At 32.6% G+C, this 13,042-nt stretch overlaps 1 protein-coding gene across 4 annotated transcripts in view; it reads right to left on the minus strand.

The window, feature by feature from the left end:
• SLCO1A2 (solute carrier organic anion transporter family member 1A2) overlaps positions 1-13,042 on the minus strand; it is a 125,074-nt gene that overhangs the window by 11,203 nt on the left and 100,829 nt on the right. For all 4 annotated transcript variants that reach the window (XM_078450039.2, XM_078450038.2, XM_078450040.2 and 1 more), the window contains 4 exons: positions 12,054-12,219; positions 10,936-11,108; positions 5,009-5,073; positions 4,346-4,463 (listed from right to left, as the gene is read on the minus strand). In XM_078450039.2, coding sequence (XP_078306165.2) covers positions 4,346-4,463; positions 5,009-5,073; positions 10,936-11,108; positions 12,054-12,219 — 522 coding nt within the window. The remainder of the gene's footprint in view (positions 1-4,345; positions 4,464-5,008; positions 5,074-10,935; positions 11,109-12,053; positions 12,220-13,042) is intronic.

A 13,042-nucleotide genomic window follows, 5' to 3' on the forward strand; every position in this document is an offset into this window, starting at 1 on the left:
CTCCTGTTTACAGTCTTAATGGAATTTAAACCCTCTCCTTACTCATTTCTTTTTACTTCAGTCCCTGTGGCTGTTTCCAATTTTCCTCTTTTCCCCCAGCTGCTTTTGGGGAGGGGTTCTTTTCCCATATTTTCCCCCTGTCTCTGTCTTCTCTCCACATGCAAAAGCAGCTTCCTGCCCTCTGTGGCTTCTGTCTTCCCAAGTTCACCACTCCATGTCACATACCTGCTGAATTCTGTGGTTCAGGTTGTGCAGATTGTGTGTTAATCCTCAGATCAGTTTTCTAGGTGTGCAGGATGGTTTAGTGTTTGGCTGTATTTCATGGATGCAAGACACTCAAAAAACTTCCATGCTCTTCTGCCATCTTGGCTCCTCTTGTTCATGTGTTTTTAAGTTTTAGCTTGCAAAACTAAACAATTTTGAATGTTTTGTTGTTGTTTTTGTTGACTGTTCTGGTTTTCTTCCTGTGTATTTATTCTCCCAAATTTGTTCTGTTTGCTCTTTCTCTGTATTTATTCTTCTAAATCTAATAGCTTTCCCTTTGTTCCTGAGGCCAGACTGAGTTTTTATAAGGGTGATTTTTTTATAGTGATACTGGGATTAATCACAAGGAGAACAGATTGTTTGGTCTGGTTCTTGGATATATCTATGTCTTAGTTCCTCCTTAGTAACATAACAATGATGTGTTAAAGAGATTCTTTTAAAACCTCTTTTACAAAGAGGTTTGTATTTGTTTCCTAGGACCTTTGTAACAAAGCACCACAAACTTGATGGCTTAAAACAAAGTAAATTTATTCTCTCACAGTTCTGGAGGCTAGAAATTTGAAGCCAAAGTGTGCTTCCTCAGTAGACTCCAGGAAAGAATCCTTCCTTGACTCTTCCTACCTACTGGCAGCAATCCATAGCATTCCTTGTTTTGTAGATGCAACACTGCAATCTCTACCTCTGCCTTCACACAGGATTCGTCCTGTATATACGTGTCTCTATGCCTCTTTTCCTCTTCTTATAAGGACACTGGTGATTTGATTTAGGGCCCAATCTAATCCAGAAGGACCTCATCTTAATTTCACTAATTTAAAGACTTATTTACAAACAACTTATTTCCAAATAAAGTCATATACTGAGGTTATGAGTGGACATGAAATTTTGAGGGACACTACTCAACCCAGTTCATGGGTGTTCAACACCACCTCATGGATTAAGCACTGAATCTGGATCTAATCTCTTGACTCCTTGGAAGTACTTTATTTTTTCTCTGGAAACTGATCACCCAGAAACCACTTCCTGTTTCTAGGCTTAGAGGCTTTGCATTAGCCTTTGTATTCAGCTTTTATTTATTCCTTTATGTTGCTGTTCAATTTCTACTTCAGGAAAACTGGATGTCCAGAATGATGTTTATATTATCTTTTTTTTTTTAATTTTTATTTTAGAGACAGAGAGAGTACAAATGGGGGAGGGGCAGAGAGAGCCAGAGACAGAATCTGAAGCAGGCTGCAGGCTCTGAGCAGTCAGCACAGAGCCTGACGTGGGGCTCGAACCCACAAACCGTGAGATCACGACCTGAGCTGAAGTCAGACGCTTAACCAACTGAGCCACCCAGGCGCCCCATGTATTATCTTTGAACCCGGATATATCCCTTTCAAATTTAAAATTATATCTATTGTTCTTATTTGAAATAAGAAATATATCAATACATAACTTATTGAGCTACTTATCAGGCTTTTCTACCTTATTTGAAATTACATTGTTGTCCTTTTTATAAATAATTAGTTCATTAATTTTTAGTCTTTAAAAAAATATGTATATATACATATAAAGTTCTAAATATACCTTTGAGTATTGTTTTAGCTTTGTCCCACAAATTTTCCTCTGCAGTGCTTTCACTGATGTAGAGTTTTAGTTATTTCATTATTTTTATTATAATTTATGCTTTGACCTGTAAGTAATTTCAAATGTGAGGTTTTGGGAACATTTTATCATAGATTTCTAATTGCATTGCATTATGGACAGAAAACAATGGTTGTAAGGTATCAAACTTTTTTTTAAACTTTGTGACATTAGACTTAGTTGTAATGTTTTTTATAGGCTTGAGAAAAATATATATTCTATTGGTTGGGGTTTTTTAAATTGCTGTATATCTATTAGATAACTCTTGTACAATTTGGCGATTCAAATTTTTCTGTATCCTCAGTAACTTTTTGCCTATATTTTATATTTCCTTTTGGAAAAGTGTGTTGAAATTTTCTACTCTGTAGATTTCTTCTTGTAATTTTGTAAATTTTTTGTTTTATATATTTGAGATTTGGTCAATAAATATATATGGGTTGATGACTGTTACATATTATTGATAAAGTGTTTTTTTATTACTAAGTAATATCCTTATTTAACTGTTAATCCTTTTCACCTTAAATTCTATTTTGTCTTACAGTCATTAATATAATCACAAAAGCTTGATTTAATATCTGCCTGGTATTTTTTTTTCCTGACCTTTATCTTCAATCTTTCTTCACATATATATTTTAAGCTATATCTTGTAAGCAACATATAGCTGGAATTTTGAAAACACTGAAACTCACATGAAAGTATCTTTTAAGCAAGTTCAGTTGGTTCACATTTATTATGAAACCTGATGTATTTAGGCTTATTTTTTCAACTTATTTTGTGTGCTTTTATTTCCCTATTTCTTACTTTCCTTGAATTTTCCTTAATCCTTTTATTCCTTTCTACTAGCTTGGAATAAATGTAAGTGGCCATCCTTATATCTTTACATTTTTGGCATAACTTAAAGTTAGTCAGTATTTCTATTCTTCGAACTGTAAAAGAGTCCTAGATTTTCCCTGGATTTTAAACTGACAGTTTAGCCAGACATAGTTGCATGGATGCTGGCTGGAGATACGAGACTTCCAGGCCAGAGACAAAGGACATTTTTACTCACAGTACAACATTCATCACAAGCTTCATGTTCAGGTTGGTTTTCCTTAACCTTCAAGTCCCAAAGAAATCACACCATGGGAAACCTATGTGAATTTTGTGCATGCAATGGGTTTGGTTCACAGCTAAGAAAGCCTGAACTTAGGAAATCCCATTCTTTTAAATGGGTTGGAAGAAAATCTGCCAGCCTTAGAGAGAGTTATTACTTTTATCATCTTAGACAGCAAACTCTGCTCCACAGGAAAACATCATCTACATACTCCAAGATCATATACTATTCAAACATCCTTGAAAAGATAGTCCAAAACAAAATCCTCTGCTAATAAGATATGCAGAAATGTAAGAGACCCATGGAGAACTGTTTACCAACAATATCCACCTCCTGTTTCTACTCTACACCATGTGGTAAATTTTCTCACGAGTACACTTTATCAGCCACTCTAATTAATCTGACTGATAGAGGATGCTAACAAATAAAATCATCTTGTCTAAAATAGCATTTAATTAAGGCTACTATCAACAGGAATCTTGGTAGCAGGATGAGGCCAATCTATATCAGTGATCCTCAGTGTTTCTCAACTGTGAAGGTATGTACGCGGGCCCACCTTCACATTACCTCTGAAGAGCTTTTGGGGAACAGAGAACTGATGAAAACATGAATCTCATGCTGTCTGATCTCTTCATAGTACTTGCCATATATCCTTTTACTAATCAAAATAAGACCTTAGAATGTTTTAAACAATGCTAAATTGTTTTTTAGTAAATGAATTTTTGTACTTTCAATTTTATACGATCAAGAGAAATTGATACAGATCTAAACAAAATTCAGGTCTCCAGATAAAAAAGAACATGGAAATAGAGCAAATGGAAGTATTTTGTTCAAAAACACATTATGTTGAGTTTTGTTTAAAATCAGATTTATGCTAACAAAAGAATAAGACTTTATGAGACGTGAAGAATTTTGTGTCAGCAAAATTTAACGAAGAAGGAAAAATATTTCAAAAAGTAGAGGTAGATGTAAAAAGAAGTAAAGATTCAGGCTAGTAAGATGCTGAAATGATGTAGGATGCAATGAGGATACTTTAAAGAGTAATATAATTTTTAAAGGTAGTTTATGTATAGCTATTACCTTCAATAATGCGTTGATTGCAAACAATTTAACAAAGATTATTTTGAAAGGCTAGGTTAAGGGAGTTATCCATGCTTATATTTACCAAGTAGTTTGAAAATATTGAGGAAATAAAATTCTGGTATATAAATAAGGAATAGAGATGTAGTATTAGCATATGTTCTGGAAGCATAGCCAAAAGTAGTCTAGTAACTGAAAAAGAAAGTGTTATACATGAATGTTGTCATTTTATGTACAGTCTGTGCTTAGAAAGCAATTCTTTAAAAAAAAGATTATTATATTTACCTGAAATTGGCTGAATCATATATCCTGCATGCTCCTGACTCACCACATTTCAAAGTTCCCCAGTGTAAACATGTGGAATCCACTAAAGCTCCAAAATAAATAGGTGCAGGAATTCCAGCTACAGTTAAAGAGGGGAGAAAAAAAAAACATCAACAAGGTAAGAATTAAGGTACATTATTTTGTTTGTAAACATTTCCGTTTTCTCTATTTGTAGAATAAAGTATGAATAGAATGCTTTAATTTTATTTTTACATATCAGAAGTTGTTACTTTTACTATAACATTTCTAAGTTATAAAGGATAAGTAATGTGATGGATAAACGCAACATAAAAATCACTGATATTGAAAATCATTGAATTAATGACTTTTTATATTTTTTCTGCAATTTTTTGTACCAATCATGTATACATTTTACCTTAACAAAGTATTTTTCGTTCATTTGCTTTTCAAATCTTCTAACAGCTGAAAAGCAAAATTAAGTTCAGATACGTCTTTTTCAAGAAAAAGGGGAAATTCTCCATTTCTTCTTGTACCTTATTCTCATACAAATTACTAAGTGCTGCAAACAGAAGGGATATTTGCTAGACTTGGAGAGAATGATTTCATTTTCTTGGTAGTTAATAGTGGCCTGATATGATGCTGGAAAAAAATAACAATTTTTACCAAATACTCTTGTGCAAAATGTATGTAACCCCACACCAAGAGACTTCTCTTCAGGCTTGATACACCTAAAAAATAAGTAAATTCATAAATAAAATGAAAATAGAGATTTAAACGCTGTTGTAGTTTCTTTAAAAAATTGTTTGTAAATGCTGGTAACACACTGGGCACTAGAACATTTTTTTTGCATGCTCAGATCTTGGTTATCCAAGGCCTGATTATCCAGTTTGTAGTCTACACACGAGCCCTACTTTTGATTCTTGGCATTTTACCTATCATTTTTTTGCTCATTATTATCAGAAAATTATCAAAGAAGAAAATATTTCATATCAGTTTCTACCCCAGTATCCATTTATTGAAGCAGTAGTTCTTGATTAAACCTTCAGCCTAAAACAAGAATAATGCAACCCTAGCTGTATTTAAATTATTTGTGTTAACAAAATACAGAAAAGCCAAGAATTATATAAATAAATGAAAGGCAGAAAGAAAACAAGGATAGAAATTTTCAAAGGAATGTGATGAAGAAATCCAAGGCAAACATATTTTAAGTGATTTGGTATCATTTCAAGAGTCACAAAGATCTCTCCATTCTCTCCAAAATCCCCACTCTTTTGCACTGTTGCCTGAAATTCCTATATGCAGAAATAGAGACTATAATTCTACAATGGACTTTCATGTGTCCCACTCACTCCAGCATCACCATGGCTAGCTCCTCAAAGAATTCACGTTGAGAGTTCTACTGTATTCCCTTTTCTTCCCTAACTCAAAGCTGAGAAAATAAAAGTAGCTTTCTTCACAAAAGCATACATTTTTAGCAAAAATGTCATCTTATTGGCATTTTCTTAACATAAATGTTTTACTGAATTTTCAGAAACCTTATAGATTGATCTAGACATTATCTACCTGACACATAGGTTATTTAGACAACATCAGTGATTTTACTCAGAAGGAAGAGAAGCCAAGAGACTCAGCATGACCCTCTAGGTCCCATGATTTCCATTTAATACAGAAAATAAGGCATTTAAGTTTTACTGAAGAATTTTTCTTTCCTCTCTATATCTAATATACTACTGAATGATCTCACAGAAATGTGAAATACTAATTTAAACTGTTATTATTTAAACTGTTGAAACAGTTTAAACTATTCTACAAACTCTATCATTGATTGGCATTGATAATAACAATTTCTAGAATCCAGGAATCAGAAAAGTTAGCATGCACATCATGGGAAAATGCTGAGAGAAATTCAAATTTTTCTTTAAATTGGCAGAATAGCAATGATGTTGCATCCCTTTGCCATCATGGTAGGAAATCCAGGGAGATCCCGCAAAAATAGAGACGACACAAGCATATTAACAAAAATCCAGGTATTAAATTCTACAATATGACCCTGGAAAGAGGTGGGGGAAGAGAGGAGGGACATGAAGAGAGCATGATTAAGTACTTGTTTTATTAGGAAGTAGATATTAATACTGAAAAGTTTTAAAATTGATGAGCAAAATTTAAGTATAATTAAGAATATCAGTAATCAGTCTGACCATTTCAATAATCAAAGTAGCAGAAGAAAATCCAATATATACCGTACTTTCCTCTTATCTATGGTTTCACTTTCCACAGTTTCAGTTACCCACATTGAACTGTGGTGTGGAAGCAGATATTTCTCCTTCTGACATATCAGATCAATAGCAGCTGAATGCTACAGTCTGTATATCACAAGAGCTCCATCATTCACCTCATTTCATCTCATCATGTAGTCATTTTATCATCTCACATCATCTCAAGGAGAAAAAGGGTGAGTACAGCACAATGTGATATGTTGATAGAGACCAGATGCACTTAACTTTCATTGTAGTATATTGTTATAATTGTCCTATTTTATTATTAGTTATTGTTCTTAATCTCTACTGTGCCTAATTTGTAAATTAGACTTTATCACAGTTATGTATCTTTAGGAAAAAATATCAAATATTTAGGGTTTGTTACTATCCATGGCTTCAGGCATCTGCTAGGGATCTTAAAATATGTCCCTTGCAGATAAAGGGGTACCACTGTACAATGGAAAGCAAAAAAAAAAAAAAAGAAAAAGAAAAAAGAAAAAAAAAGAAGTAAAAAGAAAGTCAAATAAATAGAGTATATTAAATAAAATAGCAAAAAGAATCTTACCACAATAATTACAAGAAATCTAAGTGAGGGGTGCCTGGGTTGCTGAGTAGTTGTGTCCAACTCTTGCTTTTGGCTCATGCCTTGATTTCACAGTTCATAAGTTTGAGCCCTGCATTGGGATCTGTGCTGTCAATGCAGAGCCTGCTTGGGATTCTCTGTCTCTCCCTCTCTCTCCCGCTTATACTCTCACTCTCTCTCTCTCTTTCTCTCTCTCTCTCTCAAAATAAATAAAGTTTTAAAAATAAATAAATATAAATGAGCTACATGTACCTATCTCAGATTATAAAATGATACCTATCAAATTGCCTATGAAGCAAAATGAAAGACTGAAGATTGAAAATAAAGCAAAGGGAAAAGATATAACAGGTAACAACAAACCAAAAGAAAGCTAGAACTTCCATTTTAATGAAAAAAAAATACAATTCCCTAAAAGAAATAACTAAAAGATAAAGAAAATTAAGTGATGCTAACAATAGAAATATAATGATCAAAGACACATTTTCATCATATAATATAGCCTCCAAATATATGAATTAAAAAACTGAGAGATTTATAGGGAGAAATACACCAGCAATATTTATAGATTTGAACATCTCTGAAAAACTGATGAATTAATGCAGACAAAAACAAGAACACATTTGCAAAATTTAGATAACACAATGCTTTACTTCAGTGCAAGAGATATGGAACTATATACCCAAAATTCAGTTACACATTCTTTTCAAAAAGACATGAAATACTAAAAAAAAATGCACTAGGCCCCAAATAAAACCTTGATATTCCATCTCCCCAACCTGTAATCTTTCAGATTAAGTTGTCTGAACATAAAAATAGAACAATAATAATAAATTATACCTATAGAAAGTTCTTAAAGATATGGAAATTACATAACACATTAATAAATAATCTTTGGTCTGGTGGGGCAAATCACTACGAAATAGAAATAAACTCCACAGAAAATACTAGTTGAGGCATTGCTAAATCAATATTTGGAAAGAAATGTATAGATTTTTGTACAGTAGTCAGAATGAACAAATGATCTAAGTATTAAACTCAAACAGTTGGATAAAGAAAAACAGAGCAAGCCTAAAAGAAAAAAAAAATAAGAAGAGCAGGATTACATGAAATAAAGATTAACAAAACCAAAACTCATTCTTTAAAAAGAGAAAAATAAAATAGACAAGCCTCTGACAACCATGATCAAGAAAAAGTAAAGAGGAGGCAAATAAAAAAATATGTAAGAAGAAAAGGGAAATCCTTTCAGATACATCAGAGAATATCAGATAAGGAATATTGTAAACACCTACATACAACAGGTTTAAGTAGAAATTGAAAATATGAATAGGCACTAATATTAAATAAATGAAAATAATAAATAGTATCACTGTCCCAACAATCCCAAAGTATAAATACTTTCACAGATGGATTCATATAGCTTTCAACAAATATTTAGTGTAAGTAGTGCCAGAAATTAAAAAATAGAAAATTTATTAATTCATTTTGTGGGGCCTATGATGATTCCAAAACAAAAAAAGAATAAAAAGAAAAAAAAGAAAATATGTCTATTTTATTTATCAACATAGAAGTAAGAGTTTTAAATAAAGTATTATTTAAACAAACCAAATCATATATAAAAATATAATTAAGTATGGTTTTTTTCATCCATGCAAACAGTTCAACATGAAAATATCTACCATTTTATTTTACTACACCAAAAATACTGAGTAGAAAAATTATAGAATCATAGATGCAGAAAAATACATCTAATAACATTTAATACCTATTTCATTATTAAAAACTTAGAAACTACATGAAAACTGTATACTGAAAAATCTACAGCAAATATCATCAAGGAAAAATGTGTATGTTTTCCATTAAGATTAGAAAAGTACAAGAATACTCGTTATCATCACTATCATTTCACATAGCTTTGGAGGTCCACGTTGATGCTTTAAGAAAAATTTAAAAGCCTAAGATGTGTAAGGTTTAGAAGTGAAGAGACAGGGGCACCTGGGTGGCTCAGTTGGTTAAGAGTCCAACTCTTGACCTCGGCTCAGGCAATGATTTCACGATTCGTGAATTCAAGTGCCATGTTGAGCTCTGTGCTGACAGCACGGAGCCTGCTTAGGATTCTCTCTCTCCCCCTCTCTCTCTGCCCCTCCCTGCTTGTGCTCTGTCTCTGTCTCTCAAAAATAAATAAATGTTAAAAAAAAAACACAAGACCATATGTAAAAGGTAAAGTTATAAAGCTATTAGGATAAAATTTAAGTGAATATTTGTATAGATTAGGAACATAAAAACATTTTTAAAATGTGACTCCCCAACACACAAACCCTAAGGGAAGAAAATTGTAAGATTTCAGTACAACAATATTTAGGATTTAATTTCATGAAAGAGAGTATGGAGAAATTAAAAGAAAGATGAGAGACTAGGAGATAATTGTATCATGTAAGCAATATTACATTAACATTTATAATTTAGACAATAATCAGCAAAATCACCAAGAAAAATATATGACATATAATAGAAAATCAGCAAAGAAAATCAATAAGAATCTTGAATCAGAAGCCTAAATAGCTAAAAAATAAATTTTGAAGATGCCTAAACACACTGGATCAGGAAATCACATATTGAAACATCAGTGAACTACCATTTTACAGTCATTGGACTAGTCTAAGTCAGAATGTTAGATAATGTCAAGTGTTAGTGAGGCTGTAAGAAGGCAGGAACTCTCAAGTGGGGAATGTGTGAGAACTCATACATATACATACTAAGCAGTATTTGGTGAATGTATGTACTGGTGAGTCTTATGAACCAAAGCAAGATTTAAAGCACAACACCACACATGTGAATATAGCAACACATACTCACAAAAAGATGTTAGTATTTTACAAAAGAAAATACATATTTAAGTTCGTGTAGCTATCATATTAATATGGGTGGCTATGGTGAGAGGAGGTGAAAAATAGAATGAAAAAAAGCAAAATCAAGAAAGAGTGAAAACTTATCCCAGCCTATGAGGATAATGTGCTGTGAACTGAGAATCACAATGAACTTAACTCTGCTTCTAAGTTCCAATGACATATGATGAAAAAAAGGGAGAAAATGCAAATTTTATTTACTAGGGATGTTTACAATCGTTTACTAGACATGAAGAATCTTGGAATAACAAGAACACATGTATGCCACACCTAAGTCTGAATTTTAGCTCTACAATTTCCTAGTGTTGCAAAGCCCTTCATCATTTGTATCTAACAATAGCTTTGTAAAAGACTCAAGCATTTATTATTATGCCTATTGTTTATTTAAAGTGAAGCTCAAATAAATCAAGGGACCTGTTTAAGTCCCTGTAGATAGGAATTGGTGACACAGGCTCTGACAGCTTTGCACTCTGCTGCCCAGTACTTTGAACCATCTGAAATGACTGCAAGGCAACCACTCTTTACCCATCAAAATGACCATTTCATATGGTTTACACTAAAATATAAATGTGTCTCCTTTTGTGTGAAACAATGAGAGGGTCACTAATTTAACTGCAAAATATAAGGAAGGAAAGATAGGGAGGAAAATGGCAAAATATGAATGTTTATATTCCTATACTTTTAAAATTTTGTAAAATCTGACAATGCCTAGTGTTAAACTCTTAATAAATGATATATATGAGCACAGGATTCTTAGATAATGTGGGCTCCAGGGGGATTTCTTAGAAAAAGGCTCTTTAATAAAGGATCCAAAAGGAATATAAATAAAGAAAATATTTTCTGTACCTTAGGAGAACCATATATCCAGGTATGGCAGATAAGGAATAAATGAAACTGCCAATTGCTGACAAGATTAAAAAGTACTGGAGCATCATGGAACAGTCATGTCCTTTGTCACACAGCCCAAGAACTGCAGATGAATTTCCTGATGTTTGAATGCAGCTACAATTTTGGAATACCTATCAGAAAATAATATTATCCTATTTAAAGAAAGTAAAATTTTGAACACAAATCACAAATATTTTGTACATAGGCAACTGGATCAAGGCAGAGACCATTTATTCTCTTTATTCTCATCTCCTTTGTGGTGCCTCTCAGGATTATAGCAAAACAAACTACTGAATGATGGTTTTAGAAAAATGGTATTTATTTCTAAATAAATAGAGTAAATTTGCAGTAACTCAGCTACCTTAAAGACGAGCCTTTTAAAAACACATATTCTTTTGTTACAAAATGAAGTATGACAAACAAAATTGTTTTGGAAGTCAGTTAAAATATTTAGATACTTACTAATAAAACTTTGTTTCAAAAATACAGTTTATTTCAAAAACAGAGTAAAATAAGTCCTTTTAAAGTTTTTATGTTTCCAGGTTTTAATTGGAATTAAAAGTTATATTTAATTTATATCCAACCAACATTTAAATGTTGTAATATGTTTTTAGGCAAACAAAACAAAACAAAACCTAGTTACATTTTCTTAAAAGAGCTGTCAGAATGTGAAAAACACAGAAAGCACATGCAAGCATACATACAGGGGAAAAAAGGGAAAAAAAGCAATTAGGTAAATAATTGATATCAAAACCACCAACTTTATCTCCATGATAAAAATATTTCAATCCAGAGTATTTTTAAAACAAATTACCTGAGTAATACTGCCAACAGCTATGAAATTAAATTTCAGTGATCGATGTCTGCTATACTCAAAAATTTTTTTGATTAAAAATGAGATCAGTGGTCAGAGGTTTAAAATAAGATTTATGAAATAAAAGGTAAATCAAGTGAACATACAGAAAAACTTTACTTTTACTTTTATCAAATGTGGCCCCAGTTCATGTGGGAATGTTCTAGTGCAATACATAAAAACAAAGTTTTGTGGGAAAAAGAAAGCCAACAGAATGTGTTACCATGTTTATTCCTGCTCCAACGGATGTCTCACAACCAGCAAGACAAGCTGACATATATGAAACACCATTGTTTCCACACACAGGATCCCATGTTTTAGTTGGACAGTTGCAATCCCTATTACAGTCAGCAAGAATGGCGTTTTCCATATATAAATCTTGTTGCATTCTGAAATAATTTAAAATAATTCATGGCTATTGAAAGATCATTTTCTTTTTCTTCTTTTCATCTTAATCCAAAATTATATTTCCTCTCCTTCCCAAAATAGAAACAGAAATCTTCCAACCACCAATGTGTGGCCTCAATACTATATCTCTGGCATAAAATATACCTGCTTTGGTGATCACATAGCCACTTTATCAATGATTTATTTCAGATAAACAAATAGCCGATAAACAAGTATTAATTGAGTGTCCACCATATGGAAGGTATGTTTCCAGGTATTATTAGCAGTCAAAAATGAAGATGACCTAATCCCTGTGGCTGATCCATATGGTAGCATTTAACAAGAGATCATATGTTATGAAAGCAAGCTTGAAGATCAAAATCTATAAATTCAGTTTATAATGCAGATATTAATTACATTTAGCTTCAGAAATCTAACTACTTGAGTAAATAAAGACATTCTTCTAGTATGAAGAGTGTCCAGGGGTTATCAAAATGGCAACACAGTTTGTTTTTGATGAATCTCCTTCATAAGAAGACCAATTAGCAGCTATCTATAGACAAGATACCATTGTGAAAATCCCAGAATCTGGGAATGAGGCTAACGCACCTTCCTGGAGCACAAAGACCTAGAAGGACCACATTGGAAGAGTAAGAGGAACAGTTAGACTCTGATAAAATTGTGCATCCCCCAGGTCAGCACAACACCACACTGAGAAGACCTCCTTGGGTCTACAATTTCTCCAGTGGGAAAAGAGAGCCCAAGGTGGACATCAAGTACCTTCAGCATTGTGGGATGTTACCCAGGAGGCTCATTCAGGTCTCA

Source organism: Panthera onca, chromosome B4, assembly GCF_046562875.1.
Source record: "Panthera onca isolate mPanOnc1 chromosome B4, mPanOnc1 haplotype 2, whole genome shotgun sequence".
Taxonomy (NCBI): Eukaryota; Metazoa; Chordata; class Mammalia; order Carnivora; family Felidae; genus Panthera; species Panthera onca.